Source organism: Microcaecilia unicolor, chromosome 1 (genome assembly GCF_901765095.1).
Source record: "Microcaecilia unicolor chromosome 1, aMicUni1.1, whole genome shotgun sequence".
Classification (NCBI taxonomy): domain Eukaryota; kingdom Metazoa; phylum Chordata; class Amphibia; order Gymnophiona; family Siphonopidae; genus Microcaecilia; species Microcaecilia unicolor.
Genome location: NC_044031.1, coordinates 315637886 through 315663814, shown reverse-complemented (window position 1 = coordinate 315663814; position 25929 = coordinate 315637886). Strand labels below are relative to the sequence as shown.

General features: G+C 44.8%; 1 protein-coding gene across 1 annotated transcript in view; it reads right to left on the bottom strand.

Annotated features, from left to right (window-relative positions):
* Nucleotides 1-25929, bottom strand: part of SLC22A23 (solute carrier family 22 member 23) — a 411540-nt gene that overhangs the window by 17565 nt on the left and 368046 nt on the right. Inside the window, exons 7-9 of the mRNA XM_030208530.1 lie at nt 23967-24202; nt 18597-18629; nt 6477-6600 (exon numbers count right to left, since the gene is read on the bottom strand). Coding sequence (XP_030064390.1) covers nt 6477-6600; nt 18597-18629; nt 23967-24202 — 393 coding nt within the window. The remainder of the gene's footprint in view (nt 1-6476; nt 6601-18596; nt 18630-23966; nt 24203-25929) is intronic.

Here is a 25929-nt window from a genome sequence, read left to right as displayed (position 1 = left end):
CCTCCATCCATCCACCCATATCCTGCAAATTTCCTCTCTCCCCTGTCCCCATTCATCCATCCATGTCCAGAATTCTCCTCTCTCCCTTGCCCTCCCCTCCATCCATCCATCCATGTCCAGGAACTCTCCATTCTCCCCTGCCCTCTCCTCCATCCATCTCCAGAAAATGTCCTCTCTCCCCTGTCCCCATTCATCCATCCATAGTAACATAGTAGATGACGGCAGAAAAAGACCTGCATGGTCCATCTAGTCTGCCCAAGATATGAGTTTATCTTGAATTTGTACCTGTCTTTTTCAGGGCACAGACCGTATAAGTCTGCCCAGCAGTATTTCCCGCCTCCCAACCACCAGTCCCGTCTCCCATCACCGGCTCTGGTACAGATCGTATAAGTCTGCCCTCCCCTATCCTAGCCTCCCAACCACCAACCCCTCTTCCCCCCACCTGCTCCGCAACCCAATTTCAGCTAAGCTTCTGAGGATCCATTCCTGCTGCACAGGATTCCTTTATGCATATCCCACGCATGTTTGAATTCCGTTACCGTTTTCATCTCCACCACCTCCCACGGGAGGGCATTCCAAGCGTCCACCACCCTCTCCGTGAAAAAATACTTCCTGACATCTTTTTTTTTTTTTAAATTATTTTATTTATAAGTTTTAACAAATTATTACAAGAACACTTGGTTCCTGACATCTTTTTTGAGTCTGCCCCCCTTCAATCTCATTTCATGTCCTCTTGTTCTACCGCCTTCCCATCTCAGGATCCCATCTTCCCATCTCCCATCATCCATGTCCAGAATTCTCCTCTCTCCCTTGCCCTCCCCTCCATCCATCCATGTCCAGGAACTCTCCGTTCTCCCCTGCCCTCTCCTCTGCCCTCTCCTCCATCTATCTCCAGATAATTTCCTCTCTCCCCTGTCCCCTCGATCTATGCCCAGCAATTCTCCTCTCTTCCCTGCCCTCCCCTCCATCCATCCATGTCAGCAATTCTCTCCCCTGCTCTGCCCTCTCCCCTCCTGTCCAGTGATTTCTTCTCTCTCCCTGCCCTGCATCCATACATGGCCAACAATTCTCCTCTCCCCTGCCCTCCCCCCTACATGTGGCAGGCTGCAGCGTTTTTGCGAGGCAGCTCTGGCTCTCCCTCCTTCCTTCCTTGGTTCCCGCTCTGGCTCCCGATCGTCAGCCCCCCCCCCCCCCCATGTATTTTAACCTTTACTCTCCGACGTGGGAGCGATGTCAATCAATGAAGAACGTAGAACAGACTCGCTTCCAGCTTCTCTCTTCACACAGTGTCCCGCCCTCACGGGAACAGGAAGTGCATCATCGCTGACGCTGAAGGCGGGACACTGTGAAGAGAGAAGCTGGAAGCGAGTCTGTTCTACGTTCTTCATTGATTGACATCGCTGCCACGTCGGAGAGTAAAGGTTAAAACACGCGGGGGGGGGGGGGGGGGGGGGCTGCCGATCGGGGAGCCAGAGCGGGAACCAAGTAAGGAAGGAGGGAGAGCCCGAGCTGCCTCACAAAAGCGCTACGCTTGTGAGGGCAGCAGGGAAGTCTGAAGTCCACGATTCGGCTGGGGCGCCGGGGCGAGGGTAAGCACCGCGGAGGCGCCCTCCAGAGGTGGGCGCCCCCCTGCGGCGCTTACCTCGCTTACCGCATCGGCACGGCCCTGATAATAAGATATTCCTTGACAAATGGTGTTCAATATTAAATAAATGCTCCTTGGATCTTATGATTTTACTTATTGAAACCTCTAAAGAGAAACTGGACACAATTAAAACAGAAACTAACACTAAACATGATATACTCAAGAGGGATGACTCCAATTTTGATTTTAATTTAAACTTTTTAAATGCAAAACGAGTCTTTTTCAGAATAAAGGACGGCTACTGTCTCTATCTTGAAGGCCCAGTGTCGACGTTTGGTTTATACAAATGTACGTATACGTATGTGTTTTTACATTTCACTTTTATTTTTATGTGAATATATTTCCATGTATATGTATTCATCAGTTGCTATTGTGGTTTTTAAACTCCCGAGGCAGGCACTATTGCTGAAACACAGGGCTGTGTCGAGTCTATTTTAATAAAGGAAAAAGTGTGTACATTTCCATCTCGTCTCCTCTATGTTCTGGAAGAATCTTGTTGACTATGCTACTCCCTCCCTCCAGTATTGTCTTTTTTTGTAGCGGATCCTGTTTCTTCACTGTGGTGGTTGATCCCTGTATTAGGGATGTTACATTCTGGTACCATAGGAGCCAACTTTTCAAAATGATTGGGGGTGCTAAACTTAATGGAAAATACCCCTCCCTGGACACAGTCAAAGAGTTTGGTTAATACTGGGGGAGTTCAAGCAACCACAGAGCTGGCTCTTATGTCTGGTACAGTAACAGCCTGAATAGCTTCTATACATTTTGAAATCAGCTTTATAAACCAACTCCAACACCTTCTTGAGGGACTGGCCCTAACAAGGCACCTTTAAACATATATGGGAAATGTCCCCACATACAGGGATTCTGGTTAAAGACAGCGGATGCTATTTATCAAAATGATGCAACAAAAGGTGGCACTGGTTTATATGCTTTTATTACCAAGGCACACTGCCTGTAGCAGTTAATATCCTAATACACTGTTTGCGGCAATGTTCTCAGTTATTTCCTGATAGAAATGTATAGCCCTCCCTCTTATAATGATTGGTTAAAGAGTGGTATATCTCTGAAATGGAGAAAAGCTTTATCTAAGATTATCTGCCTTTATGAAGTGTGCTAAATAAATTAGTATTTTCTTGTATGTCAGCCAACTCGGTGTCTATTATTGCCATTATTCATGTGTCTCTATTTTATACTATGCTCTATTAGTCATTCCTGAACATAAAGCAAGCCTAGACAGTCTATGGCACACAACTGTTAAATGTGTCATAAGTGAAAACTTACAATAAAAACAAAAACATAACAGACTTGGGGAAGAATATCCGTGCCTGTTATGGCCCACTTTGGTGTAAGAAGTGGATATGTTCTTATAACTTTGCTGGATAATACCTGCTTACCACAAACCTGCTGGCGTCAAACCACTTGGATTCTGGGAACTGTAGCCTACTGTTCTCCAAGGCAGTGGCTTAGTCACAGGCCTATCCACTTTGGACTCAGGTCCACCCAGCAGCACCACAGCAGTGATGTGGTTGGGGGCATCCCAAAGCCTTGCCACTAAAGATTCCTGGCATCTCTCCATCCCAGAGACTGGGGGGGGGGGGGGGGGGTAACTTAACTTCACTTCTCTGACCCCCCCCCCATTACCTTTAAATCCTTTAGTTCTTCACCAGCAACCAGCTGCAACACATTCCTCCTGCTTGTGCTGGCCCAAGCCTTCCCTCTGACGCAACTTCCTATTCACAGGACAAGGAGTGTGTGTCAGAGGGAATGAGTTGCTCCTTCACTGCAGGTGAAGACCTAAAGGTTTAAAGGTACCAGAGGGTCAGAGGAGTGGAGTCAAGTGATCCCCTGATTGCCTACTGGAGGGAGGGGAGAGATGCTGGGTGGAACTGTCTTACCCACCCACTTTGGGCTCAGGCTGCCCATGGGTATCTGGCTACACCCCTGCTCGAAGGACAAGTGGAACATCAAGTCCTTACAACTGGGTGACATCATCCGAAGAAGCAAGCATGAAGAGACGCTTCCAGAGTTTAGAACAACTTCTAGAAGCTTTCTGAGACTTCACTGCCTGTGTGCCACTTCTTGCACTCCACTGCTATGCAGGGCCTCTTCAGTTTTCATTATTCCACGGCCCTGATAAGATATTGTTCCTATAGTCAATCTCAATATCCATAATTTTCTATTCAGAGCTTTTCTTCCCATGTGTTGGCTTGGCTGCCTTCCCTCTTAATACTCTAAGGTTCTTGACCATGTGTGACCACATCTGGGAAAAGATAATTAAAGTCTCCAGAAACAATAAATGAGGTTTTAATGAATTCTGTTAGAGCAAACAATTTGTAAAACAGCATTTCAAACCCCATCCTTTTATGTGAACAAAAAAAAAGTTACAGAAATTCAAACAAGTAACTCTTACAGACTACTTATGGACCCATGACATGAAAGATCAGTCATTCTGGATCTGAGACACCTTTTCCCAGAGACAGACATATTTTTCAAGAGTTTTCTCCCTGCGTCCACCTTTTTTGTCATTTCTTTTTTTCAGCGCTTGGCCTTTTGTTTTATTTTGCTATGGTTATTTTTTATACTAATAGGGTACTAAAGTACCTTCCAACCCATTCTCATCTTCTTCCAGGCTTCTGAGTTGGATTTTGAGGACACCTAACCATTCTCAGAGGTGCAAGTACATTCCAACCCTTGGTCCCATCAAACTCAGCAAAGACTTCACTCTCATCTCAGATAGCAGAGTGCACAGAAAGTTCAGACAAAACATGGCTAGAGTCTTTTTCTTGTTCCAAGATAACATAGTCAATATTCTAGAATCCATTTCAGGTGCCCCCCCCCCCCCCCCCCCAAATAGGAGGAAGGCTGAGATTTTATACTCATAAGCTCTGATCGCTGGGTTCTGCTAGAACACTTGAAAAGCTTTGGACAATTGGATTCAGATTTGTAAAGGCTCTCTCATCTCCCCTAGGAACTGGCTTCTAAAATATGTTATTTAACAACTGAGGGGGCCCTGCAAGGCAAGTGGTGCACATGCATAGTGACGTCTCAAAACCTTCTAGAAGTTGTTCTAAGCTGTGGAAGCTTTTTTTTTCTAACATAAGCTTTGTCAAATGTCATTCACTTGTGATAACTTGAATTCTGCTGTCCCTGGAGAACACAAGATGCAGGTAAATCACTTGGATTTTCCCATGTCGCTACTCATTGGCAGTGTCACTAGCTTGTGCTTTCTTTATCAGTGTAATATTTTAAATGGTAAAACAGTAACCAATTTGGATTATAATTCCGTGCAGACTGGTTGCTGGTGCCAAAGATGAGTGGATTTCAGTTTGAGTCTAAGAAATACCAATTTCTCAAAGGGGTGGGGTGGGGAGGTGGGTAGAGAGAAACTAGCATTTCTTGAACTCAAACTAAAATCCATCTGGCCAAGTTTGGCAGCAACCAGGTTGCACATCCCTACAAACCAAGCCAAATCATTCATTGTTTTACCATAAGAAGACTTACGCCTTTCTCCTAACCCATGTTCTCCTCAAGATTAAAAAAAAAAAAAAAAATCCTTTTGGTGGTTATCAGGTATCACAAATCTCAAAAGTACTTATCTTTTCATATTTAAGCAGCTTATTTTGGGCACTTGCTCATCTCAAAAAAATAGTGGATATCTGAAACATATTAGCTTCACTACTGGAAGTAAATATAAAATGCAAGACCCTTGGGTGCATACATAATGTTCACTCAGATTATATTCACAGAAATTGTAAAGAAAGACCTTTTGAACTTGTGAGGCACAAGGCTTCAACAGCTACTCTCACCCGGCCACTGGAGGTTATGATTTCATGTCCCTCTGAGCTTCTCTGCTACTCTCCAATGCAGTTATCCCTAAATTAAACTATAGATCAAAAAATTGCAAGGCTGCTTCTAAATTAAGTCCTTTATTTGTTGTGGGAACAGGTTTAGCAAAAGCAAACAAAGGTGGAATAACTGGATCTTTCCCTGCTAAGCACAGGCACAGGTGCTTACAGTATATTGTGGGCAGCCTGTGGAAGGACCATATGGTGCAATGGTGGCACATGCCCAAAATGTAAACATCCTGCTCCAGCTGCAAGTTCTGAATACTGTTCCAACCTGCACGAGAATACTGGGATGATTTCCACTTGGTATGCTGGAAGCAATTACCCAACTAATGAGTGAAAACAATATAACAGCTGGTCTGGCAAACAATAACTGTCAAACTTTAAGAATTTTTGGTTTAACCCTGTAAAAATCAGTTCCCAACACCTGAGAGAGAAGGCCAAAAAAAAAGGGGGGGGGGGGGGGGGAACTGAGTGTCACTAATGTCGACAACCCCTTTGCACAAAAGGAACTTTCTGGACTCTGATTCCTCCTGCTCTTTTGTAATTCCAAACTCAGCCAGAACTAAGACTAGGATCTGGTGTCATGAGCTTTCATTCACAGTCACCTGAGGATTTCCCCCCCCCCCCCCCCCCCCCCCCCCCCCCCCCCCCCCAAAAAAAAAAATCTTTTCACATTTTCTTCCTATTAAGTCCAGCCATCCCAGTGATGGTCCTCAGCCAGGGAACACAAACCACGGTTCTTTCTGAAACCTACAGACTGGCCACTAGGTGTCACCAATGAGTGATGGCTAAGACTCCCTGCTCATCCTCTCCCCACCACCATCACCACAAACGAAGTGGGACAACACTTACTAAGCCAGCAGGCAGGCCTATAAAAACTTCTTGTTTTCCTGTTTAACACACATTATAATAAAATTATGCAGTTCTGAAGGTCCTGACCCCCTCCCCTCAAAACCAACTGACCAAATAGGCATCCTTACCTGATAACGGTTGGTGTAATTTCAGCACAGAAGAAAACACTTAGACTTCCTACTGCATGTGATGCAAACATCCCCACGATGGAGAAGGCTGTGGAGAATTTATCCTTTACAGTGTCACTCATACCTAAGGATAACCAAGAGAATGCCATGATGTAATATCTTAAAGAGAAGGTAAAATGCTGGTCATTTAGTAGCAGGCCTGAGGTCCAAACATGTGATCTCATGCATCTTGTCTCATTTCTGTAGAAGAGGTTGACAGTTTAACAAAACCATTGACTTGATACAGAACGGGTGCTTCCATAGGAAAACCAAGAAGTTGCTTACAACAGCTCCAAGATTCAAGGGGTATCAAAAGTCGGTGAGTAGACTGGGTAGGTATGTTAAATTTCCCCCTCCCAATTTGTGATGGATGGAACAGCTAGAGAGCAGCTGGCAGACCATTAGCTAAAGAAAAAGTGCAGCTTTCGCACACGTGCGAGTTGAAGGTCTACTGTTTCTCTGCCCACTCTAATGCAGACTCCCTGTTATGGAGTGGGTGAGGATGTGGCAGGTCTTCAGCATGCATATAAGCTGAGGCCTCATGCTTTCTTATTTAGCTGCTAGTCAGCCGGGTATACTATGGCCAATCTGCCTACTGTGGCACTGACCCAGTGGCAAGGAAGAGGGGGAAGGAAAAAGGAGAGCTATTAGACCTCTACTACCCAAGCAGCAAAAGACTCAAATACAAATCCACCTATGCATCCAGCTTTTCCTACCTAAGTGCACAACTATGGAACGCATTGACAAAAGCAGTAAAAACTACGCTCAACCACCTACATTTTTGGAAAGCACTAAAGACAGACCTGTTCAGAAGAGCATACCCCACCGACCCAACATAAAAATACCTGGACACTTGTGACACAATGTAACCAAAGACCATAACGGACATTACCTGATTCTTCTTCCCCCTTTCCCTCTCTAAGTTCCCCACAATTGTAGCTACCATACATGTACCTCATTCTACCACAATATCACTTTGCATTCATTCATACCATGTATTTGTTCAGACCGGAATTGGCTAACGCCGTTAACGGTAATATGTAAGCCACATCGAGCCTGCAAAAAGGTGGGAAAATGTGGGATACAAATGTAACAAATAAATAAATAGACCACCAGGTGGGGGGGGGGGGGGGGGATAGGCTATCTTGGACTATGGGGAGATGCTGGATTGGGGTAAAGAAAGGTGGGGGTGGGGGGGGAAGGAAGATGCTGGACTGAAGGGAAGTTTAAGATTAAAGATTTATCTAGAGCACCTATTACCCCTGCACCAGTTCTGACTTGATATAGCACAAGTATAGTAAATAAAAAGAAAGAAATTACTACCTTGCAGCAGGACATTACAATAATCTAGTCCCAGTGGCTCAGACATGAGTGGGCTCAGGCCCACCTGCTTTGGGCTCAGGGTCACCCAGCAGCAGCAGCACACATTATCTTTGTAGCTGGCAGAGATCACCAAACCCTGCCTGCTGAAGACATTTTCCGTTGAACCTCTGGGCATTCTGAACACTGTGGCAGTCAGCGATTGTGCTTCAGCTGTCGGATGATAGCACAACCCATGTGTGCTCAGTTCATGTGTAAGAACTGAGCAAGTGGAGCCGAGCGGCTGGCATCAGTGGCTGGAAGCATGGCCGCCAACTGCTGCGTTATTCAGAAGGCCCGGTGGTTCCACAGAGAATATTTTCAGCTGGCATGGATTAGGAATCTCTGCCAGCCAAGGTAGTAATTGTTCTCCGAGGACAAGCAGGCCACATTATTCTCACATATGGGTGAAGTCATCCAACAGGGCCCTGGTGAGGATGATGAATCATTAGCACTAAAGAAAGTTCTAGCAGTGTCCCACCGTGCATGTGCTGGTGCCTTCCCACCAACGCTTGAGTGCAGGTCCCGCGGTCTCTTTTTTCCACAGAGCTGACACATTCACATAGTCTTCTCCTCACGCTGTACTTTTCAAAACATTTTTTCGCTACCATGAGTGCCTTCCCTTGCGGGTAATCATTTTCTTTAAAAAAATTTATTTCTCCTGTATTCCCTTCCTCGTATTTTTCTTCATTTCTTTTTGGCTTTTGTTGGTTTCCTTTATTTTTCACAAGCGGTTGCATGCTTAGACTGTATCCCTGACCTCAATTTGAACACTCCCCTTTTTTAATTGTTCAAGATTGAGGAGTTTAATTTAACCAAAATTCATTTTTCGATGTCCCAGAAGGCTTCCAGTGGCTTCAAACAGTGTGCTAAGTGTCATCGCATTATTTCACTCATGGACCCAGACCCACACAACTGGTGCATTGGGTGCCTTGGGTCTTCATATACAGCTCGGGACACAGAATGTGATTGGTTCAACAGGAGAAGCTTTTTGGCTCTTCGAAGGCTGGAACATTGTCTTTGGCACCTGCGGCATCGACCTCCATGGTTGTTCAGACACCGGTAATCACTGGTTAATTCTTTATTTACCATTAATCTTCTCACTGTTTCATGTACAATTTCTCATTCATAATAGAGTTTTCAAATGTTGAATAGCCATAGCTATCCCAGTACATCTATGATATTGTATTGTATAATTGGGTTCTTAGAAATAGATTACTCTCTTATGCATTAGTCTCTTTGTATCCTATACTGTTTATTGTAAGCCACACTGAACTCAAGCTTGTTTGGGAAAATGTGGGATATAAATGTCCCAAATAACTAATTAAATAAGCATTGGTCCTCCTCAATGCACGCTGCCAGGAACACCAGGGCATCAGACTCTGATACTTGAGAAGCGCCGGTATCGAGAGGAGCACTCCCCTCTTTGGAAGACGTACCGGTGCGCCAGTCATCAACAGCTAGGTCCCCATCACTGGTTCGGCACCAATGACTTCGCAGACTGCCTCCACCCCCACTCCCATGCCTTTGCCAATGCCCGCTCTCGATGAGCAGTTCCGGCGCATGCTCCGAGAGGAGCTGGTGTAGTTGCTGCAGGGAGCTTCTGCTTTGACATTGAGGGTGCTTGCGCCTTCAGTGGAACAGCACCAGGCCCTCTCTCAGGCTCAACCGATGCCTACGCCGAGAACATCAACACCAGCACCTCACAGGGAGTCGAAGCCGAGGCCCGAACAGGCAGTACCCCCTCCGACATCGGGGGAGGAAGCTTCCCTGCAGTCTGAGAGAAGGGCTGCTCCATAGAGTGTGGACGTCATTTCCCTAGATCGAGGCCAGTGCAGACTCAGTCTCCTGATTCTCAAGAGAAAGAGGAGTCTGACTGGAACTGCTCATGGGTTTCAGACGAAGATCCATATTACTTCTTGTAGGAGGAGTCATGTGGTATCCCTTCTGATTCTTCACCTCCTCAAGAGAGATGAAAATCTCCTCCAGAGGCGTTCTCTTTTACTGGTTTTGTCAGGGAGATGGCTGCGGCCATCCCATTTAAGTTGGAGATGGAGGAGGAGACAAGGGCAGAGATATTACCAGTCTTGGGCTATAAGTCTCCTCCCAAGGAAGGGGTCACTGTGCCATTGCACCCTGTCCTTAAGGATGTACTAGTGAGGAACTAGGAATCTTCCCTCTCTCATGCTTTGGCACCCCCGGGGTGAGAGGCCAGAACTTTGGATTTGTTTGGGACGAAAACCTTCCAGGCCTCGATGCTCGTTGCTCACATCCAGTCCTACATGAGCCTTTACTTGGAGTCTCTAGTTAATAAGTACACTTAATCTGGCGGATTCTCTCCCTGTGGAACGGGCCGTAGAGCTTCGCCAGTTAGCCAATAAGCAGATGAGTGTAGGCATTATTTGGCCAGGGACGCTTACGACACTTTTGATATTGTGTCCAGACTCTCTGGAATGGGTGTGGGGATGTGCAGACTAGGTTGGCGGATGTGCTCTGTCGAGGAGAAAACTTATTTTGAGAGAAAGTGGGTCGCGGACTTCAATAAAAAACACATTGATGCTACCAACACTCACTCTCAGCAAACTCTATCTACATCAGCTCCATCTATATCAGCTCTCAGCACAAGCAAGTACTTGTGCAGGAAATCTCCATCCTTCTGTACGCCCGAACGGTCAAACCTGTACCACCAGGGGAGGAGGGGCAGGGATTCTATTCCAGGTACTTTCTTGTGATTGAGAAAATGGGGAGATTCTGGCCCGTCCTTGACCTAAGGGCCCTGAACAAATTTCTGGTGAAGGAAAAGTTCAAGATATTTTCCCTGGGCACCCTACTTCCTCTCAATGGTTATGCTCTCTGGACTTAAAGGATGCCTATACCCACATTTTGATACTTCCCAGTCGCAGGAGGTCTCTCAGATTTCGATTGGGGAAATGCCACTTCCAGTATCACGTTCTGTCCCCAAAGAATTCACCAAGTGCCTGGCGGTAGTCACAGCATATCTAAGCAGACTGGGAGTGTATGTGCTTTCTTACCTGCACAATTGGCTGATCAAGAACACATCTCAGGAAGGGGCAATCGAGTCAATGTGGTTGACTATTCAGGTGGTAGAGCTACTGGGGTTTGTCATAAATTATCCCATCTCCATCCAGTATGACAATTGGAGTACATAGGAACCCTGCTAGACACAGTGCCGGCTCAGACCTTCCTTCCTCTAGCGAAAGCGGATACCTTGGTAGCAATTGCCTCGCAGGTCTACAGCAGCCTGTAGGTTACAACTCAACAAATGTTGAGACTGATAGGCCACATGGCCTCCACAGTGCATGTCACTTCCATGGCATGGCTCCATTTGAGAGTGGCCCAGTGGACCTCAGCTTCCCAGTGGTCTCAAGTAACAGGAAATCCAACAGATGTCATTCACATCCCGTCAGAGTTGGCTCATGCCCTTCTCTGGTGGAAGATCGGGTTCAATTTGACTCTGGGACTTCCACTCCAAATTCCACCACACCAGGTGTGACAACGGATGTATCCAACCTAGGTCGAAGAGCTCATGTGGATGGGGCTTCACACTCAGGATCAGTGGTCAGCTCAGGAGGCTCATCTTTAAATTAATCTCCTTGAGCTACGGGCCATCTGGAATGCTCTGAAGGCTTTCAGAGATTGACTTCAAAATCACATTATCCAAATTTAGATGACAACCAGGTTGCGATGTTTTATGTGAACAAGTAAGAGAGTACGGGACCCTACCCCTTGTGTCAGGAAGCAGTAGGTATGTGGCAATGGGCTCTCCTTCACGGAATGAGCCTCTGTGTCATATACCTTCCCAGCAAGAACTGCCTGGCAGACAGACTCAGCAGGATACTGCAACCACACAACTGGTCTCTCAACATGGGCGTAGACCAAAAGATCTTCCGACACTGATCTTCCTCAGTGGATTTTTTTTCAACCCTCATCTCAACATCAAGGTCCCTCAGTTCTGCTCCAGGCTCGAATCACATGGCAGACTAGCGTCAGATGCCTTTCTCCTACATTGGGGGAGAGGACTTCTATATGTGTATCCTTCTATAACTCTGATACAGAAGACCTTGCTGAAACTCATGCAAGACTGAGGCACCATGATACTGATCATTCCTCACTGGCTGAGACAGGTATGGTTTCCTATTCTTCTGGAGTTGTCTTCAGAAGATCTGTGGAGACTGGACTGTTTTCCAACACTCATCAGGCAGAAAGAGGGGTCTGTCTGCATCCCAACCTCCTATCTCTGACCCTCTCGGCTTGGATGTTAAGAGAGAAGAACTCAAATCCCTTGGATTGCCTGAGGATGTCTCCCATATTTTGCGGGCTTCCAGGAAGGACTCCACTAAGAGGTGTTACACTTATAAATAGAGAAGATTTGCCATCTGGTGTGAGGGCAAGGCCTTAGATCCCTTCTCTTGCCCTACACAAATTCTGCTCGAGTACCTCCTACACCTCTAAGTCTGGTTTGAAAACCAACTCCGTAAGGTTCATCTTAGTGCAGCTGGTGCTTATCAGCGTATAGGAGGTGAGTTCCATCTGTACAACCTTTAGTTGTTTGCTTCACAGGAGGTTTGTTGTTGACAAAGCCCCCTACCAAACCTCCAGTTGTGTTATGGGATCTCAACATAGTCCTCATCCAGCTAATGAAAGCTCCTGCCATCTGAAGTTTTTGATCTAGAAAGTTGTATTTCTGGTGGCGGTCACTTCAGCTTGCACAGTCAGTGAGCTCCAAGCCCTAGTAGCTTACCCACCATATATTAAATTTAATCACAACAGAATAGTCATCCGCACACACCTCAAGTTCCTACCTAAGGTCATGTCAGAGTTCCTTCTTAACCAGTCAATTGTTCTTCCAACACTTTTCTCCAGACCTCATGCCCATCCTGGCGAAAGGGTACTACATACTTTAGACTGCATGTGAGCCTTAGCCTTCTATCTGGAGCTGACTAAAACCCATAGACAATCCACCCAGCCTTTTGTTGCTTTTGACCCCAAAATGTTGGGGGTGGCCATTGGCAAACGCACACTTTCAAATTGGATAGCGGACTACATCTTTTTTGCTTATGCCCAGGCTGGGCTGATGCTTGAGGGACTTGTCACAGCTCGCAATGTCAGAGCCAAGGCTGCATCAATAGCCCACTTGAGATCAGCCTCCATAGAGGAGATTTTCAAGGCTGCAACATGGTCTTCAGTCCACACATTCACATTCCACTACTGTTTGGATCAGGCCACCCGATGCAACACTCCATTTGGACAGGCAGTTCTGCAGAATTTGTTCAGTTTCTAGGATCCAACTCCACCCTCCTAGGCTCTGGCTTATTCTGTTCTAGGCTGCACCTACACAGCTAGTAAGTAAATAGTTTCAAGTTGATTGGAATTTTAGTCTCAACATTTCAAGACTCCATTATCCTAGTTTTCTTGTTTTCGGTGAGTCTGGTAGTTATGGATTCCCACATGTGAGAATAACACAGCTGCTTGTCCTCAGACAAAGCAAAGATACTTACCTATAGCTGGTGTTCTCCGCGGACAGCAGGCCGCTTATTCTCACATACCCTCCCACCTCCCCTAGGAGTTTTTGGTTGTACTCTTTATGCTTTTCACCCAAGGGCCCATGCTTCAGCTTCAGGCAGGAAGGCACCAACACATGTGACGTGGGACACTGACAGAACTTTTAGTGCTAGCGATTCAGCGTCCGCACTGGGACGCTGTCGAATGACTTCACCCACATTTGAGAATAAGCAGCCTGCTGTCTTCAGAGAATACCAGCTACAGGTAAGTATCTTTGCTTTTACCTGGTTTGGCGGGGGTGGGGGGGCAGGAAAGGGAGCAGTTTCAGAGATGAAATGTTTGCCCCTACTCCTTCCATTCCTGCCCCCCCGCCAAAGAAACTGCCCTCTAGCTATGCCACTGATCTAGTCTACTTACTATCAAGTAAAGAATAAGTGCAGTTAATTAGAACCAAAGCAGAAGTGAACAGATCGAAGCAGTCTTAAAACATAGAAGATATGTTGTGAAGAAAATATGAGGCCTGAAAGACAACTGCTTATCCAGGAGAACATCGAAGACCTGAATAGTGCTACTGACAGTAATTCAAGTGTTCTGGATATATTGATATTATAGAAAGAACCAGAGAATACCACTCTGAAAAGAAAACCTCACTGTTTTCAGAGTTGTATGTTTACTCATTTACAATAGGCAATAGGTTATAAACCTTTATTGATCTTGTCGCTTTTCTTTACTTTTGTATCATAAAACAAAACATAGTTAAGAGAAAGAAATGTTCCTATTCTTTTTTGTTTTGTTTGTTTTAACTATTCTTTTCAAATTTAAATCCACAGCATGCTTATGACTTGCCCATAACGGAATCATCCTTTTGCTCTGGTATTTATCGTCTACTCATTTGTTCTAAGTTTATGGCCACACTCTGTTTTCAGTCCCTGACCATTGAGGGAGGGGGAGGGGGGAGGAAAGCAGTAAGGCCATGATTAAGGAGAACTAAAGAAGGCAGAGCACACCTGCGATTGCTCTTGTTGCATCTCTACCACAGGTAGTGGTAGTTGAGAGGGGTGGCTGGGGGTAGTAGGGTGAGAAGAACTATGACATGTCCTTCCCTAATAGTTGTAAAAACACTACATACATTACTTCTAATAGTTTACATGCTAGCTTAAAGATTTCAAAGCTCACAATTTTGACCTGTCGACAAAATTCTATGTGTGCAGAAGATGGGCTACCACATAGCAAAACTGTGCAGCACAAGCATAAAATCAGGAGACAGAAGAAAATTTAGTCACCAATTTCCCCAAAATCAAACGTGTCATAAGCGCCCCTGCTTATGACACATGTTTGATTTGGGGAAAATTGGGGGGGGGGGGTGTTCTTCCCCAGATGGTGTGCGCCAAAACTGGTACATTTTCTGCCATCTGCTCTCACTCTCTTGCTGGTCCCTACTGTAGTATTGGGTAGTCCAACACTAAGGAAGGAACTTCAGAGGCTGGGGTTACCACAGCAGCATGGAACCTGGCACAGTCATCTCAATCTGCAACCCTCAACCCTAAGGCTAGCCCCGCCTGCCAACAGTAAGAGCAGTGCAGCTTGTAGGATCTGTGAACATGTGAAGTGTTGTCTGTCCCTTAATCCCTGTGCTTTCTGTTCTTAAGGAGGTGGGACACAGATGTTCAAAGACCCTGTCATCCATGCTGCTTTCACTATGAAGAGGAGCTCGAGCAGAACAAGAAGTGGGAAGAGAAATGGATGATGGAAGGAAGGGATGGCGAAAAGGAAGGAAAGAATGAAAAATGGAGGGCGACGTACAGCATGAGAATTGAAGAAAGGAGGGGTGGAAGATATTCTCCTTCTAAAGATGAAAGCAAGTTCACTGCTGATCACAGACAGACAAAACTACTAAAAATAGAACAATCAAATACAAACTTCTATTTTATTCTAATGCATAGCAAATAAAGCTAGACATAAAATAACATCTCAAAAGTAAACAAAGCACTACCAAAACCAAGATAGTTCAAAGCATGTAATCTAAATTCTTAAATGCAAGGCAAACATCCACATCTTCAGGTTCTTGCAGAAGACCAAAGTAGCTTTGTCCAGTTTTCAAATAAATGGAAAGCAACTTCAACAACAGAGGCCCTACCATCTCGTGTGAACTGACATTAATCAGAAATCCTTGAAAGAAGACCAAGATATAAGAATGGCTACAGTGAAGTGTACGAGTACTAGACTAGTGTCAAATATTGTACACTGATGGCAGCCAGTGAAAAGCTTTAAAGAAAGGGCCGCTGAGTTCTGAATCTCCTTGGGGAGAGAGGAATATTAGCAAGAGGAGAACAGGTATATGTATGAGAGGAGGTGGAGGGAGAAGCAAAGCACAGTAAATACCAAGAAGTAAATAAATGGACTATAAAAAAAATGAACCATGGGAATAATACCAGTAAATGAAGAAAAGGGCACCAGGACCTAAATATCTAGAAGATTATCTGATAAAACAAATTGGGTAAGAAAATATATAAAAATCAGTGGGAAGGGGAAATGTAAAAAAGAAAAAAAAAATACAAATTATAAATTAATGCATAAAGCATATACTTCAGTTTCTTAAATGAGATGAACAGAAAAGAAAAAACAAAGGAGGAAAAAATAAGAAGAAAAAAGCAAGAAATATAAAGGTTTGAAATATTTTACTTGAAAATTACTATATTATATTATGATGTAAACTGGCAGATCAGAAGTACCAGTCAGCGGTAGCCTTAGGTTTTGTTCAGGCATGATAGTCATTTGCAGTGCCACAGAGGCTAAATTTTGACATTTATTTTAATTTTACTTTGCCTTAGCCATGAAACTGCAATTACAGTTGTATCATAAATCTTCTACACACTTTGGGGGATTTAGCTATATTTACTTGAGCATTCATACGCACACAGAGCCACTTGGCTTAGTTTGGAATGCTAGCCAAGGTGTGGTGTATCCGGTGGTGTGCTGGAGCCGGCTTGCACTGATTTTCTTCCAGCTTGCGAGCCGGTTGTTGAAAATTGCGAGCCGGCTCTGGCTCTCCTCCCTCCGGATCCGCCTCACCGCCCGCTTGTTTTCTGAATTCTTCGGGGCAGGCACTCTTGCCTGTCCGCTTCCAGCACTGACTGTCCTCCCCTGCCGATTCGTGCTTTAAAAATGGCCGCCGAGACTTCCAGAGGCGGCCTCGCGAGACTTCTGCTGAAGTCTTGGCGGCCATTTTGAAGCGCGAATCGGCAGCGGGGGACAGTCAGTGCTGGAAGCGGGCAGGCAAGACTGCCTGCCCCGAAGAATTCAAAGAACAAGCGGGCGGTGAGGGACCAGATCGGGAGGGAGGAGAAGAATTTGCCAAACAACTTGGGAGGGGGTGGCAGGGGGGAAAAGGGAGTCGCTGCTGGGCATGGGTGGATGGAGGGGGTCGCTGGGTATGGGTGCATGCAGGGCAGGGGAGAGGAGGGTCACTGCTGGACATGGGTGCAGGGCAGGGCAGAGGAGGGTCACTGGGTATGGGTGCATGCAGGGCAGGGGAGAGGAGGGTCACTGCTGGACATGGGTGCATGCAGGGCAGGGGAAAGGAGGATCACTGCTGGACATGGGTGCATGCAGGGCAGGGGAAAGGAGGGTCACTGCTGGATATGGGTGCATGCAGGGCAGGGGAAAGGAGGGTCACTGCTGGACATGGGTGCATGCAGGGTAGGGGAGAGGAGGGGAGAGAGAAGAAATGCTGGACATGGATGGAGAGAAGAGAAGAGTGAGGAAGGAGATGAGATGAGGGAAAAGGGAGAAAAACTGCACATGGATGAAGAAAAAAGGCAGACGCTGAGATCCAGAAATGAAGACGAAAGGAGGAAAGGAAAGAAATAAATGGAAAGTAAGGCCTGGAAACGGAGTTAAGAGGACAGATAGCAGCAGAATCGGATACTGGGCCAGCATGATCAGAAAAACAGTCACCAGACAACAAAGGTAGAAAAAAAAATAATTTTATTTTCATTATAGCGTTTGGAATATGTTCACTTTGAGAATCAGGTGCTCAACATTAAAAGTTTATATTTATTTACTTATTTATGGCATTTTATCCCACATTAAACATGAATTAGATTGGAATCTGGGATCATTTAATTTTTTTTTCCTGGAGAGTAATGCATTGCCCCCCCCCCCCCCCCCCCCCCCCCCCGGCTATAGCCAGCTCTGCAATTTTTTTTTTTTTTGGGGGGGGGGGGCGCAGAGGTGGACAGGGGGGGGGCACCGAGGTGGACCGGGGAGAGAGCTTGTTGTTAAAAATTTACCAGCACACCACTGGGTGTATCTGATTCAGATTTCTGGTTTTACATTAATTTATTTATTGGGATTAACTGCCTTTATGAAGAGATTCACCCTCATATATGTCATCTTTAGCACATCTTTGACCTTTTTTTTTTTATTCTTTTGCAATAAAGCAGGCCTACAGGACTCTGAAAATGGGAAGCGCTGAGATAATTTTTAATGGCATTCTGTATGTACGTAATTTATATACATATAAAGTCCACAAGTCCTAAATCGTTTTAATGTTTTATGAGATGTACTGGTGCGTGTTTACAAGCATCACATTTGACAGATTATTAGATGGTTATGTGTTACAAGATCACAGCCAAGCAACTTCCCCAGAGGGTCATTAACTCTCCCCTTCTCCCTCCTCTAAGATCAACCCCATTGGTTCCATTTAAAAGGACAATTCCTCCAATGGGATGCACACCCTGCCCATCTGTACTTGTGATGTTTCGTCTGTGATGAGAAGAACATTGTCATGGCAGGATGCCAGCGTACAGACATTTGGCACGTAAGTATGTTACATACTTGTAGACAGAGAGAAATGTACAACATAAAGGGCCCTGTTTACTAAGCCGTGCTAGCGTTTTTAGTGCGTGCAAAAATTAGCGTGCGCTAAATGCTAAAGTCGCCTATATGTTCCTATGGGCGACTTAGCATTTAGTGCGTGCTTAGTAAACAGGGCCCAAAATGTAATCTAATGTAAGTTTTAAAAAAAACTTGGTGGTAAAAGAATATGAGAAATAAATATTTGCTTATTAGAGAATGACGAAGACAGACAAGGATCTCCCTCTTTCGTCACTGTTCCAAATATTACAACAGAACGGCATTCTCACCAGTATATTTCCCCTTCAAATAATGTTTACTGTGACAACAAATTACTCCTACCTGAGTCTGGATTTTGACTGTATTTTCCAATCACTGGGTCCCCCAAGGTAGATAAAAAATAAAAAGAGGAAAAAAAAAAAGATGTTAATCAAGCACAAATTTCAGTCAAAAATGTAGATTACTGATCAGCAAAGTCCTTTTGAAGAGGATGTGTCTTTCTGAAATACTAACATGATATGCAGTTTCCATCCTGATTACATTTTGGGGACAGGATTCTAATAGGATAGCAATACCCAGGCAAATATAAAACTGCAATCTCCAAGTCCTGGGAATTACTGCTCAGGGCAATAAATAGAAAAAAAAAAACCTGGACCAAGAATAAATTTTTTGACTAGCTTTCAAAAGCAAAACCTACTTGTACCTAAATAAATTAAGTTGGTCCAATAAAAAAGGTAACACTATCTTCTTTTTTTGTGTTTTAAAAAAAATATTTCTATTACCTTTAAAAGTGGACTAACACAGATACCACACCAACTTGCTCAAGAGAACCATGCTTCTCTGTGTAACAAAACAAAACGCAATTCAGCCATGCTATGCTGTGCTCCTGAAGGAATGAGCGCATGGGGCTGGGTTAGAATACTCCTTTTCTAAGGGGCCGATGATCAAACTCCCTGCACACTGTTCTGAACAGCGCAGGAAATTAAAGCCCTGATGATCAAAACTAACAGCATGCAAATTTATGTGCACTGTTAATTTTGATCATGGGGGTTCCTTTGTGGGAGGACTGTGCCTGGGCATGCACCCAAGGCACAATCCTCCTGCAGAAGTTGTTCAAAGGTCCGGGCTGTCAAAAAAGAAAAAAAGCCTGGACCTGTCAAACAGAAGGTCCTCCTGCCTCCCCCCCCCCCCCCCCACAAGGGGTTTCAATACCATAATAAGGAGCCCAGTGCATCGCAGGATCAACCGGCCAGGCCAGGGTGCCACCATTTTGAAGGCAGTGCCCCAGGAGGAGAGAGTGCTACTCCCTTCTCGAGGTACAGGGGGGGGGGAGGGGCGGGGGGCACTAGGCCACCAGGGAAGATGGGGGTAGGGTTGCCCACTGGGCCACCAGAATCAGTTTTTTATGCCTCGGGGGGAGAGGGACCTAGAGTTTCACTGGACCTCCAGCCCCCACCTAATCCCCTTGTGTCATGGGGGTGGGAGGGAAGGAGAAGACAACCTGAGAAACTTGTAGGGAAGGGTAGGAGGGCTGCCTGGCTTTGGGGGGGGGGGGGGGGGAGAGGAAGAGAGGAGCTTTAACCCTATGCCATCTCCATACAATCACAGCGCTGTGTTCTGATCATACGGGCGGAATACCACAGAGCTTATTTAAATATCATTTAAATGAGCTCTGCGGTATTCCCTGGCGCAGGTGTAGGTTGTCGTGCCAGACCCCTCTGATTATTGTGTGCTTGTAAATGCGGGCGCTAGTGGCCTCTAGCGCCCCCATTTACCTTTGATCGGGGCCTAAATGCCTGGGTCTTTACCACTATTGCACAAACTATTACGCAATTCTACAAGAAAACACAGTGGTACCCCAGTCTTTAAAGAAACACAGGTGCCTACATTCCTGTACAGAGCATTAGCTTAACCGTCAAAACACACATCTATTATAAGTGAGGTGCATGTGGTTATGGCCATCTTAGAGCTGGTGCATTTGCACCTAAATAAGTTCTGGAGATACACACATAACATATTCTAGGTCACATATGAATCCCATCCATGCTGTGCCCACCTGAAGATGCACACTATGTAAGATACTCGTGTATTTTACAGAACAGTGCTTAGGCAGAATTTTAGCTTATATGTGGCATATGTTCACATTCCTTTATTTCTTGATAAAGCCCCTAGAAGCACATCTAAGCAGTTTGCAACATAACCAAATCAGATTAAAATCAATAGGAGGAAAGAATTACAATCATTTAAAGGAGGGGAAAAAAAAGGACACAGTCATGTATGTACGCCATTAGTGTAATCAGAAACACGTACAATCGAATTACTCTGTGTATACATGTTTATTTTGTACACCACAGTGTCACAATCCTACCCCAGCTCTGCCCCAACTATGTCTCCAAGAATGCCTATGAACCGGCAGTTGTGTTGCGCTTTTATACACTTGCAGACTCCTTCACAACCTCATAAGAGCCAGTTCACAAGCTGATAAAGATAGATAAAATTACCCCACTTCTCTCACTGCAGAGCAACTAGGCATGCTCAAGCCATCTAGAATATTTTTTATTCCTCCTTCCCAGTGCTTGATGTGCTTAAAGAAGTCAATCTCAAACAAAAACAAAAGACCACACTTTGAATATTGTGTGGAATTCTGGTCACCGCATCACAAAAAAGATATAGTGGAATTAGAAAAAGTACAGAGAAGGGTGACAAAAATGATAAAGAGGATGGGACGGCTAGGGCTCTTTAGCCTGGAGAAAAGATGGCTGAGGGAAGATATGATAGAGGTCTATAAAATAATGAGTGGAGTGGAATGGGTACACATGAATCACTTGTTTACTCTTTCCAAAAATATTAGGACTAGGGGGCAAGCAATGAAGCTATGAAGTAGTACATTTTAAAAGAATTGGAGAAAATATTTCTTCATTCTACATGTAATTAAACGGTGGAATTCGTTGCCAGAGAATGCAGTAAAAGCAGTTAGCTTAGCGGGGTTTAAAAAAGGTTTGAATAGCCTCCTAAAAGAAGTCTATAAGCCATTATTAAAATAGACTTGGGGAAAATCCACTGCTTATTTCTAGGATAAGCTGCATAAAAAGTATTGTACTGTTTTGGGATCTTACTAGGTACTGTAACCTGGGTTGGCCACTGTTGGAAACAGGATGCTGAGCTTGATGGACCTTCAGTCTGTCCCCGTATAGCAATGCTTATGTTCTTAAGTAGTCATGCAAGTTGAGTGGCCAAATATATTGTGTGATCTCTGCACACAGCTATTGTTGGCTATATGTTTTAAGAAGCTAAAAGCCTTTCTAGGTCAATATACAGGACTTAACTCCACCCCTCTTCCTATCACACACAATGTTCATAGCAATTTAAAGGGCAGTTGAAAAAAGTAATAGCTCACACTTAAGATACCAGTCTCACCCATCCAGCGAATGTACCACAGCTGTTTAATATCAGAGACTACCTACCCCTACCATACCAAAACTTGAAAGTGCATACTGCAAGGTGATATAATGGTCTACACAGACATCTAAACATGGTGAGAGAACACATACTAAAGAATGTCTTGGTAGGCTGACCAAAGCCATGGGGTGGATGGGTGAAAGCACACAGCGCCTGCATGAGGACTGATAGTGTATGAACTGTGTATTGCTGTCAGTGGTAAGAAGGGTAGGTGCATGGCAGCTGTTTGAGAGAACTGGGAGGCTTTCTGAGGGATTCGAGGGATAGAAAATGGATTTGTAGGTGGCTAGGTGAGCGTGAGAAGGAATGGGGTGAGGAACATCACAATGTTTGGAGGTTAGGAAGTGTGTTTCAGGGAATGCACATCTGAAAAATTTTCATTTGGCATAGTGACTACTATAGCTAAATGCTGCCACTGTGCTTAACTTAATTCATCATACCTTTAGCACTGCTAGTTATATAGGTAGCAGCACTGAATATACATGCTGTATGGAGACTGCACTGGCACTTAAGAAATTAATAACTCAAAATATTTCCTGTTTCTGCCATTTGTGAAGTGTTTTGACATTTAAATCTTTCTAGATTTATACCTCAGGCTCACTGCCTAAACATTTCACTGTTTAGGATGGTCCATCTTTGGCATTTCTGGTTTGTAACAAAAGGCACTGGAGAATGGTAAAAACCTTTTACTTGCTAATTTCTTTTCCTTAATCCTTCCTAGACCAGTCCAGACATGTGGGTTATGCCCCCCCCCCCCCAACCCAACAAATAATTTTTAAGGCTGCCGCCACCCCACCCCTAACTCAACCCACAATTGTACAGATAGTAACTTACCATTTAGTGGTTTAAGTAGCCGCTATCTGAATAATTTTTGGAAATATAGATAAGTGAGTTATGTATCTGCCAGCTGCTGGTGAATGCATGATTTGCTTTGGAGATGTAAAAGTGTGCTCTTGCTACCCTTTTCAAAGTTATGTACCACTCTCCCTCCCTTCCCCCCTTCACAGCTAATTTTCTGACCATGGCACTACCTCTCTGCGGGGTTTATTTTATTCATTTCCAGTATCTGAGTATCATGCCTCACTAACAGCTCGAGGTGTGTTAAAATGGGAAGCCACAAAGCACAATTTCCTCATTGCCACAGTGGCAGCACTGCCCCCTCCCCCCTTTGACTGCCATAGGGTTTAGGAACCCTGTGGGGCCAGTTTTCTACCTGCTTCCAATCCCGTTGCTTTCTCCCAGCACTCCTTTACGCATAGGTTTGTTTGCACATATATAAATAAATCTTTTCAACAAGACAGACTCTCCTCAATAAATACTTTTTTTAGCACCAAAATCACGTAAAAAGGATTTAAAAGAAAGATTTAGAAAGGTTCTTGTGTCCAAAAGTAAAGCATCTATCCATGAGCACTACATTCAGATTTCATGCAATGCTCAACAGTGCCTATTTAACCATTTCTGGTGTGATGCTTGATTTCAGCACCGAGTTGGTGGTGGTGGTGGTGGGGGGGGGGGGGGGGGGGGTGTCAGTGTTCTAGCAGTTCCAACAATCCCTCTTGGCTTGCTAATTAGTTTGTAAGCTCTGACGAGCAGGGACTGTCTCTTCATGTTCAAGTGTACAGTGCTGCGCACGTCTAAATGATAAGTAGTAGTAAGTAGTAGTAGTGTGGCATCCTAGTTAGCTGAAAGTGTAAAATACATCCCTCTGTACTTAGGGTTACCATATGGCTCCAGAAAAAGGAGGACACCGATCCAGTCCGGATTTTTGCTTCCATTGAAAGCAATGGAAGCAAAACCCAGACTGGCTCAATCTGTCCTCCTTTTTCTGGAGCCATATGGTAACCCTATCTGTACTTCATGTTTCACGTAAGCAATTGATCCATTTGACATTTAGAGAAACATTTCAGCAGCCACCTGAATTTCAAAGACAATTTCAAATGCTTAAAAAAAAAAAACAACGTTCTGTTCTATTTCATCATTTGCTACAGTAACAGTAAGATGCACAAGGACCACAAACAGAGACTTTAAAACACAGTATCTACATAAGCTTTGGAGCAATTACTGATCACAAATGACAAGCGACATCAATAAACCACAGAATTTAACTCCACCACCATCAAAGATAAACTGCAGACCCTCTATCTGCACATTTAACTCAGATATGTTTGTTGCAGATGTTCTGAAAATCTGGCTGTTCTTGTAACTCGGATAAGCTGTAATGCTCTGGCCTGCCCCAGCATTGCCACCACTTACAGTTGAGAAGGCCAAGCTGCAGCAGTGACGCCAGAGCTGTGAGAATCATGAACAGCAGCAGTCCTCCTCTCCTCCCCAGGAACCCCACCACAGGGCACATGGCCAGGCAGGATGCCAGCGCGATCCCTGCCATGGTGTAGTAGTCGGCATAGAAATTGTGCAGAATTGTCATGATCTTCATTTCAGGGTCCATCATACTCCTGGCAAAGCAGTGATGTATTCCAACACCGGTCAGCCTGTACGACACACAATTCAAGCATTCATGTCAATACCTGGATGTTAAATTGAAATAAATCACACCAGTTTGTATGAAGAATCTAAAAGCAGCCACAAAGGCTAAAGCAATTTTCTTCTACCATGCAGTAATGCTAGACTCCTTGAATACTTAAAAGCACTGAGGAGTTTAGAAATAAAGATGTATATAGCTCATATGGGAAGGAAAGAGAGATTATATTTATTTCTAATATGAGCTGTGCTCATACCCTGTTCATATGGCTTTTTCTGGGTAAAGTAAAGTTTTTGTGTGAGAAATATAATAGGTTTTATACAACAGAGTTGTCAAAAGAGACTCAAATATAATAGAAAGCACATAACGTCTGTATTTATACCTTCTAGGATAGTTTTATTACACTTTTTTAGTACTATAAAATTTCTATGTACTTATGAATTTTATACACAGTTTGTTGCTGTAAGAACTATATCCTATAATTCGTTTTAAAGTACTGTATATACTAAAAATATAATCCTAGATTTTTGGCCCAAAAATGTGGATAGTATATTTGAGTGGTTCTTCCTCCCTCCCTCTTCGAAGGTTACCCCCTCCCCACCCGATAACCAGCACTTCTGCATTGCTCTTACCTTACTGTTCTTTTGCTGGCTGAAGCTGACATCAATGCTGTGTGCTGGGCCGGTGCAGGGCCTTAAGCAACTGTGAATGCTCAAGGCCCGGACTGGCCCAGCACGCAGCACAGTTTTTCACTCAAAAAGTAAAAAGACCAGGGGACATTCAATGAAATTACATGGAAATACTTTTAAAACAAACAGGAGGAAATAGATTTTCACTCAAAAGAATAGTTAAGCTCTGGAACTTGTTACCGAAGGATGTGGTGATAGCGGTTAACGTATCTAGCTTTAAAAAAAAAGGTGTGGCCAAGTTCCTGGAGGAAATGTCCATAGTCCGTTATTGAGATGAACATGGAGGAAGTCACTGCTTACCCTGGGATTGGTATGATGGAATGTTGCTACTCTTCAGGGTTCTGACAGGTACTTATGTCCTGGATTGGCCATTGTTGGAAGCAAGATACTGGGCTAGATGGACTACTGGTCTGGCCCAGTATGGCTATTCTTATGTTCTTAAAAGAATAGTAACAGCAATGCTGGTCCGGGGAAGGGGTGTGGTGTGTGGAGGACAGAAGTGCTGGCTAAGTGCTGGTTATCAGGGGGCGCAGAAAGAAGCGCCGGTTATCAGAGGGGGGCGCTGACAGAGGCACCAGTTATCATGGGGGGGGGGGGCAGACAAGCGCCGGTTATTGTGTGTGTGTGTGGGGGGGGGGGGGGGGAAGACAGAAGCACCAGTCATCGGGAGGGGGGAGAGGAACAGAAGCGCCAGTCATCGGGAGGGGGGAGAAGGACAGAAGCGCCAGTCATCAGGAGGGGGGAGAGGAACAGAAGCGCCAGTCATCGGGAAGGGGGAGAAGGACAGAAGCGCCAGTCATCAGAAGGGGGGAGGACAGAAGCGCCAGTCATCGGGAGGGGGGGGGAGATGCACAGAATTGCTAGTCATAGGGGGAGGGAGGAGGACAGACAGGTCTGCTGGTTATCGAGTGCAGTGACTCATGGCTGTCAAAAAGTAACAGAAGTAAAGATGAAGGAAAGGATAGTGAATTTCCTGGAATCCAATAGGTTACAAGATACGAGACAACATGGTTTTATCAAAGGTAAATAATGCCAAACGAATCTGATT